General features: G+C 41.0%; 1 protein-coding gene across 1 annotated transcript in view; it reads right to left on the minus strand.

Moving 5' to 3' along the window:
- cdh13 (cadherin 13, H-cadherin (heart)) overlaps positions 1 to 19393 on the minus strand; it is a 314444-nt gene that overhangs the window by 191912 nt on the left and 103139 nt on the right. Inside the window, exons 3-4 of the mRNA XM_068603602.1 lie at positions 14417 to 14628; positions 2611 to 2724 (exon numbers count right to left, since the gene is read on the minus strand). Coding sequence (XP_068459703.1) covers positions 2611 to 2724; positions 14417 to 14628 — 326 coding nt within the window. The remainder of the gene's footprint in view (positions 1 to 2610; positions 2725 to 14416; positions 14629 to 19393) is intronic.

A 19393-nucleotide genomic window follows, 5' to 3' on the forward strand; every position in this document is an offset into this window, starting at 1 on the left:
ATAAAAACAAAAATTATTTCCCCCCCCGATCTTTTTCCATTTTCATACAGTTTTGAAAAAGCTCCAGGGAGCCACTAGGGCGGCGCTAAATACCCACATGCAGCTTTAGAGCCGCAGGTTGCCAACCCCTGATCTAAACTAAGATTATCTGTAAAACACAAACAAAAGTTGTAAGACATCTTTTTAATGTGGCCGAGACAAACTTGAATGTAATAGTTCCCTGTCAATAGTTGGCAAACATGAATCTTCCGGCAGATTTTGTCAAATCCATGCTGCGAGTCTGCTTCTATCAGCGTCTGTATGACTGAGGTGACTCCCATATTAAAGATAAAATTATGAGTGGAGAAGATAGAGCGCTAAAAGGTTTCTTCCCCGTCAGCTTGGCAACAAAATCCCACTTGTATTTGACTGCTGCAATATGTACAAGCAGGAAACACCATTTCTACCACAGTCATTAAATGTTTTTAAATGAGACGGGAGACAGCTTCAGAACTCATCACCGCAACTTAAACAAGGAAAAAAGAAATTGCTTCCCTGTGTTTTAAGATTGGCTTGTTTTTGCAGATGCTCGGTTTCAACATTGAGCTTGCTAAAAGCTGCACTGAGAATGAAAAAAGTCTAGAAGGTGTCAAATGTTTAAATAAAAAGTGTTTAGGTCAAGGAAACTCACTCACTCTCTCTCTTACTCTCTGTATTCACTGATGTTTTTTTGTTTCCTGACTCCCAATTTGCATGACTTTGGCTGCCTCAAGTAGTTGACATAGTAATAAAAATAAAAAGAAGTTGAGTAAAGCAGACATTGTTAGTCATTTCACAACACACTCACACAAGGAATGACAGAGATCAGATGAGCAACTTGGTAATCTTGGCTTTGTAAAATATAATTTACTGCACCAAAGTTCCATTCTATTATCCAAACCACTTCTCCTATTCAGGGAGGCCGGAGCTGATCCCAGCTGGACGAAGACAGGGTTCACCCTGAACAGGTCGCCAGTCTATCTTAGAGCACATTTACAGACAGACAACCATTCACACTCACAGTCATATCCATGGGCAACTTAGAGCCTCCCATTAACCTAAAGGAGGAAGACGGAGAACTCAGAGAGAACCCACACTGCCACGGGAAGAACATGCAAACTCCACACAGAAGGACCGCCTGGGATTGGGGATTGAACCCGTGCCCCTCTTGCTCTGACTACACCTTGAATAAAGACAATGACAGCAGCACTTAGGCAGCACTTAGATGGCTCTTACTGATAGCACTTTGTAGTTTGACTTTATTTGAGAAATTGTTCTGTCTTGATTCTTGTCGTTCCTTCTTCGTACTTACGGTTGAATGCACTTATTGTAAGTCGCTTTGGATAAAAGCGTCAGCTAAATGACATGGAATGTAATGTAATACAACAGTGCTAGCTACGACCCGCTGGGCAGTCCCAAATTGTAAGTTATTTTTAGTCAATTATTTCAAGGCATTATATACACCTGGGAAGAAAATACAGAGGTTCAGACTTCATTGATCTCCGGCGGGCATAGTGATCGTCATCACTCGACAACAGCAAGTTATTGCTGTCTTTTCATGAGCCTGGTCACGAGCCCTGTCAGTGACATGCACACTGATCTGGGACAGCAAGTCAGTCACTGTCAGGTTGAGATAAAGAGTAAAGTACCCTGTGCATAGATTAGTCCTTAGCCATTATGTACTGGCACTCAGCAGCCGTCAGCAGAAGAGTATGCAGGGCTGCAGCCACTGAATCCTTTGTTCAGGAGGAGCTTCGCAGCGGTAGTCTGCGTCCGACCGTTTGACAGACTGGCATAAGTGATAAACGTCTATAAGATAATGGAGTTAGAGTGAAACTCAGCCTGCGCTGGCGGTGAGTAAAAGGGGCATAAACAACTCTGATGGAAATGTTCCTGTACTTTCTATCTCAGTCGGACACAATAGAAACTATTTAAACTAACATGTTCAGTGTTCGATCTTCAGCCTTTTATCTGAATAAAAGAGATAAACTCTGCTCGAATTCCACTCAGCTAAATCTCATCGAAGGAAAATGATTATAAAAAATACATGATGGGATATAATAAGGAAAAAAAGGTGTCCTATATTTGGAAAGCATCGTATTTCTGTAAAAAAAAATTCAAATAGACTATGTGAACACCAGATCAGTGAAATGAAATATTACTGTAAAGACGAAGTTCTAAAGCATCTGATTTCATGACAGTGGCTGGCAATCACTGAAGGGACTCACTTGAAGCTTGCCTGTGATTAAATATAACATCAAAATGAAAGAACTTCTTTTTCTTTTCATTATCTTTTATTCCTCTTATCATCTTTATATTTCCCTGAACACTGTCTATGGAACTGTTTAACATATGTAGCAGAACATCATACCTTTCTTTTGTAGGGCTGAATAACACCATTGGGAAAGTTTACAAAAAAACGACCAAACTGCGACAGACCATAAAAACGATATGTTCTAAAGCGTTAAATAATGTACATATCCAATCTTTGGTCCTATACCCTGGACAATTTTCTGGCTCTCTCTTTTCTAAGCTTTTTGTTTTTGTTTTGTCATGATACAGTTCTTTATGATAGGACAATGTCTTTCTTACCCTGCCAATTTTTCTGGGGAAGGGAGCTCTCTGGTTCTCAGTTACGATCATAGGAGGGATCAGCAGGGATCTCTTTGATCGGAATGACAGCGTCTGGCCAACACCCACGATTTCCTAAAACACAAAGAAGAAAAACCGTATTGTTAAACTTTGAAATAGCAGGACACGTTCTGGAGCGATACTGAACACTTAGCAAAATTACTGGTTAACATCTTGTTAGTTATTACCCTCATCCCAGGCATAAGCACACACAGCAGGCAGTAAAGTATGCATTTTGAAATGTTGTTAACATTTCCAAAGCAAAACGATCCCAAATTGTTGTTGGCAGAGCGGTAGCTAAGGAATACAAAGGTTGTGTTGGATTTATTCAGCTTGTGTTTTAAATAAGAACAGAGGAGAGAAGAAGAAAAGGCACTAAAGCGAGAGCCACCAAGACAAAAACAGATGGTTGAAACTGAAGAAATGAGAGATGACAGGGTTTTGGCAGAGCAGTTGTGCTGTACATGCAGAAGGAGCCAATCTGAAATGTTATATTTGCTCCTGAGAGCACAATAGCGTTATATAATTTCATCTTCCACCATCCTGCTGTTGACAACAAAGATGTGGTTGTTACTGTATAACATAGCGAGAGATTTCGCTCATTCGTCTTTACTTTTGGATCACTGATACACTTAGGGCCCCTCTGCTAGGATGGTGATGAAAATAATGCTTGTCACTGACGCTGGAAGCTGGGATTCTGGCTGTTAACAAGGAGTTGATGACCCACAGGGGAGGCCAGGCTGTCAACTGTGTGCACACCTGGCCACGAGCCAAGGGGAGACAACGAATACACACACAAATGCCCTGCCATACCCGTACAAATGTGTCCATAAGTTTTGTTTCATTGTCTTCGGTTCTGCTCTACTACTACTACTACTACTACTACTACTACTACTACTACTACTACTACTACTACTAGTAGTAGTAGTAGTAGTCACAAGAAAATCCATAGCAGGCATAGAGAGACAATCTGCTACCAGCTACCAAAAGTACCAACTACAACCACAACCAAAGCACGAAACTAGATCAGAGAACCAGACTTTTATCTGCTATAGTTTTCATGGTTTAGGTATGTATTGTGTCAGGTAAAAGTGTCTCTTAAGAAAAGAAGAAAATATCCTTTATTGATCCCCTTCTCTCAGTCCCCCCAATACATTTGCATGACATTGGTTATTATTGATCAAGGGATAATCACCTATCAAACTCTGTCTTGTTTTGGTTTGTGTTACAGCATACTTTATATGTCTGCTCTCTTTAAGATAGTTCCAAACCCAAACAACAGAAAATTGTCTTTCACATATTTTAATGTTCTCTACTTTCCTTTTATTTTGGCGGCTCTGGGTCCAGGAAGTGAAGGTTACATTCATATTTCCTATAGCACCGTGTGAAGGAATTCATGGTCGAAGCATTTCTATGGTTTGTATCATTATAAAACTCACTGTAAAAAAACCTCAGTACAACAAAAGAGACAACTGAGGCTGATGGGTATTACAGACCCATCCACCGCTGCAAAATGATGGACAAAAACGTAATATCTAGGAAACAGAGTTGAAATAATGAAATGGTGGTCACCATATAATCCCATAGGATAAGTACATCCTCTGCAAGAGTCCCATGTTTCTGTTTGAGGTAACATGAAGGAGATTGAATGAAGAATAAAGTTGAATGGGAATAAAGAGTGGGGACCAACCCTTTTAAACAAGCAGCCTCGCCATCTTTATAACTCTAAGAGCAGAGGTTGTTTCATAAAGCTAATAAAATGCATAAAGGAGTAACGGAAGTGTTGCATGTGAATTCACATTTATGACCAACACACCAACACAAACACCAAAACCAGAGCTGCCAACTTTTCAACAAACCGTCGCCGGACAGCTGTGTAGCGGGAGGCCGTGAGTTAAGACCAACAGTCACGCTCAATGCTTGACACTTAAGAGCCCTGATACCTTAATCTCTCTGCTCCACCTGAGTTTCTCCCGCGGCTGTGTCTTCTGTTGCTGACTTCGGGACTTTTCGGGGTACATAGGATGTCTACGCAGCGAATAGATTTACAGATGCGCTCCTTAGCGCCATCTATCGCCGGGGATTTTGAAAAGGAACGAACGCGCCTCGGCCCAAAAACCGATTTTTTTTTGCCGAACTAGCAGCCAAACTAACATTCATCGGGGAAATCTCATGACTAACTTCAGTCTGCAGGCTAGTGAGGTAAATAGCTAGCTGTATATGTTCTAATGGTTCTTGCCATTCATTACCACTGCGAACAACACACTTTCTTCCCTATGACTTTGTAAGCTCATTTCCTGACATTTTGTTTACTTTCTCTTTCTTTTTCCTGCCAGAGCTCAGACATTAAAATGGTCCTCCGGAGGCTTTGCAAAAAAAGAACATTTATCAAATTTTCAGCAAGACACTATTTTCTTCCTTGATCATAAAAAAAGCTAAAGCTAAAAAAAAAAGAAGTAAAATAGATGACGAGATCGAATTTCAGTGGGACTTTAACAGTGAATATTCTGAACACTAATCTAATCTGCCCGATGCAATCACAGTGCATTGTCCACACGAAGGCAGTCCCTAAAGAGTGAAAGAAACACCACAGCAACAAGCCTCGTTGTTGAGCCCTGGTTACAATCACTACACAGTTTCAAAATACCGGATGTTTGTCTGGTTTCATTTGCAATGCAAATAGTCTCCTTTGTCCTTCATCTTTTATAGCCTACTGTACAATCCTTTATTGACAACGTGCACTGCACACGGCCGTGGTTGTGCGTGTGTGCGGTGGACTGTTTGCATGTTTACTGTTCACACTCCTGTTCTTGGCTGACAGAGACTTTGGCACCACTCTCACCCCTGTCAGAATGACGGAAAGAGAACAGGTAAAGGGGAAAAACGAAGCCGTTTGTTTACAGCATAGTGCCGACACCCAGACAGAGGGCAACTGCACACACGCACACACACAGCTTCCAACCTACAAAGGTCAGAGGGAACACAATGACACAGTAATCATAAACACAACCCGACCAGAACAAACCAAAGGCACACACAGCAGTCTCTGAAATGACCACTCTTATCAAAGCTACTGAGGGATGACCTTCCAAATGTCCAAATATAAAACTGGACCTGAAGCGGTTAAACAGAAAACTGTGACTGACTATAAGAGCTATGTTGTGTCTACAGAGCACAGACAGTGGTGTGTGTACATCAGTGGAGGTGAAAATGGTCACTACGCCAGCTGCTTTACAGTCTTCTAATTCTTATTTACAATCGTATATGATGCAAACACATAGCAGAGTCGAAGAACATTAATTAATAAATACACATATAAAAACCTGGATAAGTTAGCAACAGTAGAGACTACAGGCAGTTTAATATGCATGTATATATGTTTACAGCAAGAATCAACTTAATCCTTGCATTGTTGAATGCAACACAGTTGGTAATATAGTTTAACCAAAGTAATTTGTCTTCGCCCCTTGACAGCTGGGATCGGCTCCAGCGCACCGCGACCCTAGTGAGGATAAGCGGTTCAGATAATGGATGGATATATGGATTTGTGTCTGTAGAGTTGTTGCCGTTAGCATCATATTTATTTTTCCATCGTATTGTGCTGTTTCTTGAGTGAACACAGAGCAGAGTTGTATGAGGAGACCAGAGTAAAGGGTTTACCTTTCTCCCAATAGGTGGTGGTATTTCATGTATGTACTTGTTATATTTGTGTCATTTCTACGTCTGGATTTAGGCCAGACAGTCTGGATTTTCACTGCCTTGTCCGGCGTCTGGCGCAGCGTCAAGCCAGACTCGTATTTGTCCTCCTTTTGGAGCCGCGCGACTGAGAGTGAGTCGCAGAGAAAAGATGATGTTGTGCTCTTCACAATAGAACATCTTTGATGTGACACGTCGAGTCTTGACCGATCCACGTTAAGATGTCTACAGCGGCCGTTTCTCAATATGCGATCTTCTCACAACAAGCTCTGTACTAAAAGGGTTAAATCGCGGATTCATGACAAACCGACCACGGATTTGGTGCTTCAACAACTAACTTCTCGCCTGAAAACATCCTAAAATGACGATGTGTGACTCAACAACAATACTATTCAGAGAATGTCAACTTTCAGTTGTGAGTTTTCTCATCCAGTACAGAGAAGCTTTTAAGCACTGCTTGTAAAAAATTGGCCAGAGTCTGAAGTCCAAGGATGAGCAAATCAATCCCACCCTGCACAGGTCTCAGCTATAGGATATTTGTAAAGGAGGGGAGGAAGAGCTGTGAGGCAAACGGGTACTGTGAGGGATTCTTAGGGGCTGGATGTGAGAACTGGTGACAGAGGTTAGGGCTAAGATAGATCATGCTGTCAAATCCACGTCTTCACTGAGCTGAGATACAGTGGATAAGGAGAAGGAGTGATGGCGCTTAAAAACCTATCAAGGTTCTGCAGGTGGCTCAGGACGGCGAGACGTGCTAACAAACATGTTCAGCTGGCCGTCTGATCTGCACGTCGAGTTGTTGCGCGCCACTGGGGTTTCTGCAGATGACTTGCAGCCTTTTTTGCATCCTCTCACCTTCTTACCTGCCACTTTGCAGCTCTCTCTCATTACTTTCTCTCACTTAGCAATAGCCGTTCTTCACACATTCGCTCTCTTTCTGTGCAGTCTGCTTGTGTGATAAATCTTGTTCGTACATCTTGGTGACACCCGGAAGAGAAGGAAGCTATGAATCTTTAATGTGTCCTGTTCATAAATTACTGCCGCACCATCAACCCTGATCCACCCTTAATACATTTGCTTCTCCCTCTGTCTCTGTCTGTCAAATGATCATTAGGGCATATTGGTGCAGGCTGAGTTTAAAGTGTCGAGACAAGAAAGTTAAAAAAAAAAAAAAACTGGACGTGTCAAAAAGGAGGGCACGTATATATATATATATATATATATATATATATATATATATATATATATATATATATATATATATATATATATATATATATATACATATATATATATATGCATGTGTGTATATATATGCATGTGTGAGGTAGAGATAGACAGTGCCTTTGTCATTGTCATCTGAGTGTGCAGTTGCTGTGGCAGTAAAGTCACGTCCTTGTCTATTCTGCCATTCTCCCTCTCAATGCTATATTGAGAAGTGCCATTACTCATTCTTGACAATATGTTGGAGACCTGGTGAGAAATGGACAATATCAAGGCAAAGCATCAGCCAGCGGTGACGGGGATGCACAGCTAAGTGGAATAAACTCTCGGATGTCGTCCAGTCCGTCGGTTAAGCTAACTTATGTTAGTGTCTGCTGTCGGTAGGCAAAAAAAAAAAAAACAACAGTTCCCACCATGTGGGTGTTGACAGCACAATGCGTCACACTTTGTTAACGTATTATCAACGGCGCATAAACACTCTTCATCTTAGTCAAGTGGAATACAGCGAGACGCTGATGACAAATGCTTAGTTCAGATATTCAATTAGCTGAATTAATTAATACTACGCTAAAGTGCTTATATGTGTGTGTATGTACAATCACACCTGCAAATAGTGGCGTAGAGTGTGCACCGGAAATTACTCCAGACAAAAAGGTTTCAAAACAAGCTAATTATGAAATGAAACCATGCAAAACTGCCCCTATTATACGTACATTTAACCTAATTGCACAAATATTGTGCACAATAATGCTTAGTCCTATAAATGATCTTCATATTACATGGTTCAGATGTTAGGGCACATTACAGTGCTGCATGCAATGTCATGTTCAAAGGCACGACAGCAACTACTACACCCCATCCATGTTCATGTAGGGACAAGTCTCTCATATGTCAATTTGTGTGGATGTCTAGAGGGAAAAGGTCTTGATTTAAATTTTAACCACCGATCCACCATGCTTTAGGTTTATCAGTTCAGAGCCCTGCAGAGGGGCATGTCATCTGCATTTACAAAGGTTCCTCATTCTAAGGTTTTCACACCACTGGTAATAATTTAGCCGTTTTGAGAGGAGAACATTGGTAACCATTTACAAAATAATGTCTTTGTCATCCTCTGATGACCTGAAAAAGTCATCCATGTGACAATCCATGTTTCTTTACTTCTGTCACAGTCGAGACTTTTCTCTCATCTGCAGCTCGTACGGCACACTAGAGGGATCGCTTTTAACTAAATCTAAGGGACCTGAACATCATTTTCATAATCTCATTCTAATTTTAGCTTTTCTAGTTCACTTGTCACCTAATTTAAGAATTTTTTCCTATAAATGTATTATTATTATTATTTATTCAAACAATTTTAAGAATGAGCAGTAGCTCGGTCCATATGGACTTGGTTCTGGGGAACGGAGAGTCGGCGTTCAAGCAGTTGGAGATGTGTCATTGTGCCTTTAAGGGTCTGCAGAGGTGCACAAAGCACCAAACCCTTATATTGTTTCCTGATAGTGGCTGTGCTTCCAATACTCGCATGGGTTAGATGCAGGGACAACGTTGTGCTGTGTACAATTCTGTAAGACAATTACGAAAGAATTATGTTTATTTTTTTAATCCCTGATCTGTAAGACTTGTTTTAGTCATACTAATTAATACTGACACCTGCAATACCCTTTTCATAGGCTTCTTCAGTATTTTATCTGATGTGCAACAAAGCATTGCCACGATTAGCGCAGCTTTTTGTAGAATTATGCACATTAATACTTGGAAGGTGAAGGTGAAAGCCTTTTGGTTTCCTCTCCATTCCCACGCATACAAGCTATGTGTTAGTCAGTGTGTATGTGTGTGTGTATATATATATATATATATATATATATATATATATATATATATATATATATATATATATATATATATGTAGTCCTATACTAAACCATTTTGGCAAAAGAAAGAGGGCCCGATGTAAAAAAAAAGACAGACAATTGACAAAGGCAGTAAACAGAATTAACAAATGACAGCTCTAGAACCAGCTAGGGAGAAATAGTGTGAGTGGGAAGATTATTTGTATTGTGTGGTACAATATGAGATGTTGTGCTGTGGTTGCAAGATGTCACATCTTAGTCATCCTCAGAAAGACTTACTAAACATGTAAAGCTTGGTTAGAAAAAAATCTATTTGCCATTGCAGGATTCGCTCACGATGCAATATTACATTTCATTCAGTGCGCGAAAATGCATGAAACATAACAAAAGCTAAAATAAATAGGTTTTTTGCCTCTTATCAGTTGTTACATTTGAATGGTGTCTGTCAATGCCCCCCGCAGGTACAGCAAACAAGTCCATATCTTGGAAAACACATTTTTTAAATTAAAACGCATTCTTCCATTAATTCACATATTGATCAGTTTCAATAAAGGGGATGTGTGTGGGGGGTAATTATTCTTAAAAATAGGAATCATTCATCAGCCAACCTTCCCCTCTGGGCCTATGGAACAGCAAGCGAACAGCTCACGCTGAGGAATTAAAAACTGATTCTTTCCACCTTCTCTCACAGCACTTATCAATTATCACCAGCCAATATTTCCTGCAATGATAACATTAGTTATGCCAGTAAAATCAACATGGAATGTTTCCGCTCTGTGTCTCAGAGGAAACAGGGAGGTTTGGGCAAATATGAAATCTAACTTTGACAGGAGCGTAACAAAGAGATTTCATTAATGGAGCACGATTTCCAAAAGAAACCTTTTCCATGGTACAATAATTGAAAAACAGGGTACCACGAGTAGCATCTCAGATGCGTAGATGTAAAACTCTGCATCCCAGTGCAGTCAGCAGAGGCATTCAACAAGTCAAACCCCTGGCTCATTGAAACACGCTTTTAAATATGCCATGAGTTAGTTACATTCTTGTAACTGCTGCTGCAGCTCTCAACTCCTGTGTGATAGCCACTTGAGACGGTGCAGAGGCGTGTGGTGGCACAAGATATGGACAGAGAAAGGGACAATAGATTTCCTGATGATATGAGTCCCAGAGTTTGAGAAGCTTCAGCAGATTAATTGAGAGTGAAATAATCAGAGTTTATAACCTCACAAGAGGACCCGTCCTCTCTCATATCATGTTTTGCCCGGCTCCTCAAACTATTTTTATTTATTTTTCAATCTTAGTTTCTCCTCTACCCTTTGCCTAATTCATGCACTTCTTGACTGTTTGTGCTCTGCAATTAACGGTGACGTAAATCTACTTTGAAAGATACGGAGACATTAAATCTTTTGTCCACAGAAAAGATAAAATACTTAATCAAGTTTCCCTGATACAGCCTGATCGTATCTTACAGCAGCAATTTAAGAAATAACCTCAAACTAAATTAAACAAAGAATGTGCTATGTGTTCTCACGTTAAATGGTGCTTGTTGCCTCAGAGTAACATGTAACATTAAAATTGTTGTAGTTTTTGCCATCTTTTCTTGGCAGTAATAACATTTACTCTCGTTATCGATGTGTCTGATATCGAACCGCTTTCTTCTCTATCAGACACGTTAGCGATGTCACCATGTTTCCAGATCTCAACAATTTCTTCAGTCGATACGGTGTTATCTGGCCTACGGACTTGATGGCCAAAGCTATAAAAATAAGACCCAAGTTTTAATGAACCAGAATTTCCCTTCAGAGAGTGACGGCATGTCTAACGACTTGATAGTTGATTTACAGAAACTGTTTATTCTAATTATGTCAATCTATAAACTACAACAAGACCCGGAGTCTACAGCCACGCGAGCTCTTCTGTTTACAGCAGTGCATTAAGCAGCACGCTCGCAATGACAATGTTAACATGCTGATGCTAAGTGCTTTAATATATAAGAACGCTCTCATTTGATAATTAGCAGTAAAGCAAAGTACAGCTAAGGATTCTGGATATACAGTCATAAACCAACGTATTTGACATCATGTTAACTTCATAGTGGTCCTAAATGAAAAGTCAGAGGAAAAATGAAGATATTACCATTAATAAAAAAAAAAATGTAACTGCTATTCCCCCACGAAAATAAATGGACAAAAATGTGTGTGTTAAAAAAGTGTTATGTAGATCTACAGACAAAACAAGTCTCATGGAAAGCAAACACAGACAGATAAAAGACTACACAGTCATATTTATCACTGGAAACTTCACACCGCATATATAACTTGCCCAAAAACTAATTCACTTATATCACCAATGCCTTGCCAAGGTAACACCCATGGACTAGCTAACCAAATAAACGATGGCGAGGGGCACAAACAAATGAGAGCAACCATGCCGAAAGGGATGGAGACATTCATTAAGCTCTGGGCCGGAGGAACTGTAGCAGCAGGACTCTGAGCACTGCGGCAGGATGACGGATGATCTCTGAGAGAATGAGGGGAATACCAACTGTACCTGCAGCCCCTGGAAACTTTCCCTAATTAACTTACTGTATTTGGACTGAACAGAGGGGGGATTGAGGTGTGTGCCGGATGTGAATGAGGGACAACAGTGTTCATTCAGGTTGCACAGAGTTTTGTAAGGCAGTCGATATGCTCGCTACAGAAACACATTTCTGTTGAGTACACAAACAAAAGGACACATTTGCCGAGAAACAAAGTGTTGGGCTGCAGGCTTACTGGCCAAATTTCCATATAATTAAGAACTGGCCAGTCATAGTGTAATTTTTCATGCACCAAGTACAAAAACATTACCGCTGTTTATGTTGCCCTGCAGGAAAGTGTTTCTTCCCTTCCGTGTGACCTTGTGCATGAGTAATGGTTGTAAACACAAGAAATATCTCCACATTTGGGTATTCATTAAAGTTTAAGTAGTTTAGATTTATTTGCATTTTCAAGCATTTTCCCACACTGACTCAGAGAGATGTGTAACGAGTATCTGAATGTCACCGTGGACTCATTTACAAGACTTCACCCGGACATTTCAAAGAGTTTAGCACCTTTTCAAAGGATGAATGTTTTGAAGTGTCAGTGATCTGGATCAATAATCTAGACTGTCAAACGTTAGCTTCATCACTTTGCGGACAGATAGTGCTGGGCTCAGTTGTTGCTGCCATCTGTAACAGCACTAGAAATATACATCCCTGGTGATGGCGATGATATGCTCATAGATTTGGCAGAGCTTAGCAGCAGCTGTTCACCCAGCCTCCTCCAGTGGCGCTCACAAGTTCCTCTTTAGTAAATCAAAACCCATTCTTTTAACTTCTTCTATGGTTCTCTTGGTGGATGTAACATCAATCACCTTCTCTGTGCGCTCCTGCTATTCTGTCATCTTTTACTGAGGCTGTAATGCCTCCACTTGTTATAAAAATGAAGGCTATTTTTCTTTTATATGACACAGACTATATCACATTAATACCTGCACCACTTAAGTTATTTTTCACTTTCTTCAAATGTCCATTTGGTTTCAAAGATTATGTATGTTGGTGTTTCCCAGCTGCCTAATATGGCATCCTTGAGGTGGTGCAATTATGTTAATTGGTGTTAATGAAGGGCGCATGAGCTTGCCTTACATTCATGAGTGTCACGTTTTTTTTTCCAATTTGCAATAACGATCACTAATGCATGAACGTCTTGCGAATCACACTCAGTGACTGTGTTTAGATCTTGAAGCAAGCTTCCCTTGTTAAACTAACCATCTCGTCTCCTCATTAAAAGAAACAGTTTTACACTTTGAGAAATAAACCGATTTGTTTTTTTTTTTCCGAATTGATGCAAGTCTCTTGCCTGTACAAGAAAATGTGAAGCTACACTGTGCTGGGTCAGGACACGGACACTGGACGTGGGTTTGTATAACTTTGATGAAGGCTTAAGGAGGCGGGTAGTTAGACACACATTGCTTACGGTTTGCAGGGGTGTAAAGGTGGCAGCTTGTGATCCAGTCTTTGGAAATCACACACCACCCATGGTGCTACAAATAATCATAGCTCAAAAGGTGAAGGAGCTAACTCTAAGTAATTAACAGCAGGTTTTTTTGCACTGGCTCAATAGATCTCTTATCATTTAAACATGGCTCTGCTCTCTAACCAAAACTAATGCTAGCATAATTAACCACCTGGAAACTGATAGAAAAAGGCAATGCGAGCTAATTGAACACAAACTACATCAACATAACCAGGTAACTGTCTCTGTAGCAGTTAGCTGAAAAGCCTGCTTACTTTTTCTTATCTCAGCAAACAGCATGTCCTTTTTGACTAAGATGAAGACCGGTCACCGGGACCAGGGACCAGAGAACGACTGAAGAGAGTGTCGGCACGTTAGCTTAGTTTAATGAAAAGACTGAAAACACGAGAAAAAAATGCACTTACCGGCACTTCTACTTCTACACTAATTAACAACGTGTTCAAAACGTACAGAAACAACTGTGTAAAAAAATAACACCACGCTGAATGGCTACAAGCTGGACTGCCAAACTCTAGCCTTGGCTGTTTGTAGTAATTTTCCTGAGTTGGCTGTCACTGTGAGTTTGGCAGGTAGCCAGTGGAGCCTCCAGGAAGACACTGCCCCTGGCCAAGAGGCAGTCCAGCACATAACCCCAACAAGGTGTCACATTTACACTCTCGAAGTACGGATTGACCAAATGGGAAATAACATGTTAATTAGCTTTCGAGGTGCTGGTAGGTAGATTGTGTTAGCTGCTGCTGCATGCTGGGGCATCATATTTGCAGTGAATACATACAGCTTGTCCCCTAAATCTTGGCAAGGAAGCAAATAAATGTATTCCCCAAAATATCAAATTAAAAAGCAAAAAAACAACCTTTTTCAAGTGTAAATGTAGAAATTTAAAAAAAAAACACACACACACACAAACCACATACACATGCACAAGAAATGTCCACTAACCCTGAGAGTGTGTGGTGACTGAATCGGCAGTCCAGTGACTTCCACCTGTGCCATGTCATCTGCGTGTGCACTGATGCCGTGGATGAACACGACTGGCCGGCTGTGCAGGACATCTCGCTGAGGCACCAGATTCAAATCTCCGTCCACGTAGAAGCCGGGGTCCGACACCTCAAACTTCACGTCCTCGTTCCCCGCACAGTCATCAAACTCGACTGGAGGAAACACACAGAAAGGGTTCATGTCACAAACAGAAATGTCAACAAATCTGCTAAATGAAACACAGCAACTGAGGTATACACTTCACTGTAAAGAAGAGGGTTTGCCAACGATCCACATAAACAATATCATCTTCAGATATAAACAGATGCCCTGAAGATAAACAGACACCCCGAGGAAAGAGAAGGAGGTTCTGAAAGGCTCCGTCAGCTCGCCTCCAGTCAAAAACAGTAATCTTGATTCTCACAGGATTCCTGCAATATTTATGACCCTTTGCAAGCTAAGCATGGTGGACTTATTGTTGTTTCGGACCTACTTTTGCAGGCGTGTTGTATTTACCACGGAGGATGCACCTACTTGCAAGACTGAATCAGGAGAAATTATAGAAAGTTGCAGAAGGTGAAAAGTGTCACCTTTAAATTTGGTGCATGTGACGCGTGCGCATGTGAGCTTGCTTTGTCTGGCTAGGGGAGATACCGGCGAGGACTCTGGCAGGCTTTATCCCCTCTGATCACGCTCATCCCCTCTTTGTCACTGTCACACACTCCTGTCGGTGTTTGGGACATCATCCCCATGTCCCCCTCCACCCTCAGCCCCGACAGCCCTCCTCTCACTCATTCTTCACCTCCACTTTACCTCGGCCTCCCATGATGCGTCATGCTGTTTAAGGCTCAAAGAGGGAGGGGCACGAGAGCAAGTTTGTGTGTGGGGATGTGTGCACATGTTGTTGATCGGGAGAGCAGGTGCAACATGAATCACATGGTACTGTACAACTCTCAGTGCGGGGCTTTTAGTGCAGGGAAAGGTCAAGACTCTGACAAGAGTCTGCTTCAACCATATGGTCTCCTTGGTTTCCTTTCTTCAATTATGTTTGCAATGACAAATATGACAGAGCAACAGGATATTCCATGTGACATGACAGCATTATTCATGCAGCCGCATGTTTCTGGACCGACGTGATACCGAGTCCACAAAAAGTGCTAACAACAAGGACAAATCTAGATGGGAAAAGATTACGTTTCTCCACTCCACTGGGACCAGAACAGAACAGGACTGTCAAGACAATGCCCAACACGACTCATCAATTATGGATGCCAGACTTCCAGCTTAACATAACACAGCGAGCTCTGGGGTAGCTCATACCCAGCAGAAGGAAACCCCTTCACAAACGAGTCACACAGAATGGCCGTCATTCTGAGGAGGAATTCATCTTTCTGTGGATTCAGATTTGAGCCCATATTTATAAAGTTTTTCAAAGCAGCTTGTGGATCAGTGGTGAAGATCTCCCATCTCCAATGCAAAGGCTGTGCACCTTCTCTGCTGAAGCCGCTAAAACCAACAAGCTCTAACTGCCTTGATGTGGAGTGGTTGAATCCTCACTACCATACAAATACAATGTATCACGATCAGCCACACAAATCTAGTTACACAAATGGTAACAAACACATTTTGAGTAAACTTCAGTAACAGCTCGTTTCAAATAAAAAGGAAGGATCAATAACAAAAAAATGTGTGTTCTTGGCACTACTTTTTCTTTGGTCTGTATGTTCTTGAAGGAAGAATCTTCAGGTTGGTAAACGTCAAAAATATTACTTATATTTGTTGAAATTCTAATTCAAATGCTCAGACAAAAAAAGAGGGACAAAACTTGGTTTATGTCGGTGTTGCAGGGCTGTAATAAGCCTATCTAATCATTTAATTCTGCCTGTCGACCTGCACACTCTGCTCCTGCTCTCATTGCTCGTCACCGGAGTCTTTGACAAGCTGCTGGCTTGACAGCTGTGAGAAGTAACAACAGCATGTTAGTTGTTTACTTTCAGGTGAGGGTGAGCTTCATAATTACATTTGTGGGGGCTTTGAAGGGAGACCTGAAGGGACGGGCTGTCAGTGTTAGAGACTTTCTCGCAAGATTTAGCAACTTTTGGATCTAGCGCTGCGAGCTACTTTCATTGGAAAAAAATGTTTTTTGGAGGTCTGACCTTTTTAATATCTGGCTTAATCTTACTTAAGATTACAAACCCTAGCTTCAATATTTGCATAACTTATGTCAGACAACAATACTTTTCTTGTGAATTTTTTTTTTTTTTAAAGTAATTGCTCATAAAAAAAAATGCATTTTTGCGTCTTTTTTTTGTACTTTTTGACAGCAGATCTGTTAAGTATAGCAGGGAGTCGTGGAACAAGAGGGAGCAGCCACAGTGAGCTGTTAAGATTAAACGATGCAGGAAACAGGCCATACAACTCAAACTTTTCTGCAAGGTAATCAACTTTATTATTCCCTGCTGAGTCATATATATATATATATATATATATATATATATATATATATATATATATATATATATATATATTATAAATCAATCATCTTCACACTTTTGTTACAGGTTTGTGTTAATTTATAGGTATATGCATGAAAGCATCTGCACGTGTGTTGTATATGTGTGAATAAGGCGTATGGTCCTGGTGTATGTGTGTTTTTCTAATGCACAAATAATAATTTATATATAAGAATAATTTATTAAAAGTGCAGTGTTTTCCCTACTGTTATATTAGGGGAGTTTTTTTTTGGTCTGGTTTAATTGAAAGTTATTGACATTTTCTTTATTCTGTTATTTATAAAAGCACAGATGGAGATACAAAGAAAAAGCAATGCTCTTGGTGTTTGTGTCATTGTCAGTGTTGTCGAGCCACACTATCACTAACGTCGGATAAAAATCACCCAAACACGTACCTGTTGAAACAAACAGTGATCGGAGCAGGAAGACACGCCCACCTTCAATAACGTCTGTGAGCAGCATGAAGCTACACAAAGACCCACGCCACTCAGACAAAAGCAAAGGGGAAACCACTACTAACAGACACAATGTCTCACTGCTTGCTAAGAGGGCTCATGTTTGTCAATTAAAGCAGAAGCAATGTTGCTGGCCAGACACCTACTCGCGTTTATTCTCTTCTCGTCTTACTCTTCCGACCCCCGTTACCAGTTTACCTTGTCCAAGCAACGGCTGGGTGTCTGACTCATCAATCTGTACACGTCTGTCTTCCATTACGCCGTGTGAAAGCACCAAGTGAAATGGAAGAGGTCCACAGTTGGGACGATAAAATCAATAGACTGAAGTCTACCAAAGCACTCATTTAGTACACTCAACCTTTGTGACTGTTTAGTCTGGCTTTTTTGTGTGTATGTATCTCACTGGAAATAATTTCAAATCGTCCCTCTGGACAGAAATGTTTTCTGCAATCTGGAGGAGGTTAAGAGCAGAATACCAGAGTGAAGAAAAGAGGACGGGAGAAAAAAAGAGAGGTAAGTGAAACTGACAGGAAAGGCAATGGTACAATGGACACTGAGGGAGAGCTACAAAGTCAACAACCTACTCTCTCGGGAAACAAGGCTCCATCTCAATGTTCACTTTCACTTCTAAGCCAAAGCATGAAAGATGTGTTCATTTCCATTCCCATTACAAGCCTCAGATTTATTTCAATAACATGGGTGCGCTCTTTAGAGCCGGCAAATTGCAACGCCAAACAGTGTCAGTGGCATTTCAAAGGCAGCCAGAGAGTGTTTGATGGTATTCTAATGTTGTCAGGTTTTGGGGGATTTCAGCATGGTGAGCTGGCAGCTTTGAAGTCAGGCAACAATGACAGAACGCAACTTACCCTGCTCACCACACGCACCCACTTTCTTTCTTCGGAGTGCTGGGTCAGGGTTAAAATAACTATGCGTAATACGGATTAGGGTCGCCGACATGCCCCGCTGATAACTCAGGAGGCGGAGGAGGGTGTGTGTGTGTGTGTGTGTGTGTGTGCGGGTTCAACTTTTCCCTTATGATTGACATTAAAGCTCATTTTAGGCCAAAAACCTCCCGTGGAGACTGTGAATGGCAAATCTTCCAGAAAGTCAGTCACCAAGGCCCTTGGATACTTAAGGCTCGATCGCTTCATCAATTTCGCTACTACTTTCTTTGCAAAGAAAGTTCTAATTCAAGCTTTTAGTGAGAAGAAATATTTATTCCCCACAGTTTGTACGCATTGTATGACATTGTATTTACAGAATGAAATAAGAATCTGCTTCCTGTTTTGCAAATGACACAAAACTGTCAACTAGTGAAGTGTTGGTTAGTTAGTGAGTTAATTAGTTAGTTTGTTAGTTGCTCATCACAGTGTAATTTACCTTCTAACAGATCCAAATGTCCCAAAAAGAATGAAAACATCAACATAAAACATCGACACACTGCAATCTAGATTTCCTCCCACTTAATGATGAAGCAACATTTGTTGACATCGAACATTATCAGAGCGTATTTACATTGGCTCCACTTTGTCAGCCACATAAATTGGATTTCTTCCCCTCCTCTGTCAGGCACTAAAGTTTTCCTTTGAGGTGTTTTGAAGACAACTTTCTGTCTTGTAACTAAATGCCAAGTCTCCATGATGGGAGAGATGGGAATCAGAGGAGTAATCTCAAAGGTGGCAGCACGGGTGTGTTTGAGCTGATAGCTGCCGTGTCTAACCAGACGGAGTGTGCTCAGCCTCATAGAAAAGGCTCAGGAGAACACCATGCTCAAATAATCACTTGGCATTAGAGAAGGAGCTGCCTTTGAAAATGTATTTATTCCCCCGAATTGCAGTTTCCTATCACAGAGCATTGTGTAAGACCCATTATTTGGATTCAGTAGTAACAAGGCTCTGGCTTTTTAGCTGCAAAGATAACAGTTTGAAGGATTAGAGGGATAGGGAGGTCCCGACGGCAGAATCTCTCAT

The sequence above is a fragment of the Clinocottus analis genome, unplaced genomic scaffold, assembly GCF_023055335.1.
Source record: "Clinocottus analis isolate CAN_PGR_092001 unplaced genomic scaffold, fCliAna1.0.p SCAF_6, whole genome shotgun sequence".
In the NCBI taxonomy this organism is placed as follows: domain Eukaryota; kingdom Metazoa; phylum Chordata; class Actinopteri; order Perciformes; family Cottidae; genus Clinocottus; species Clinocottus analis.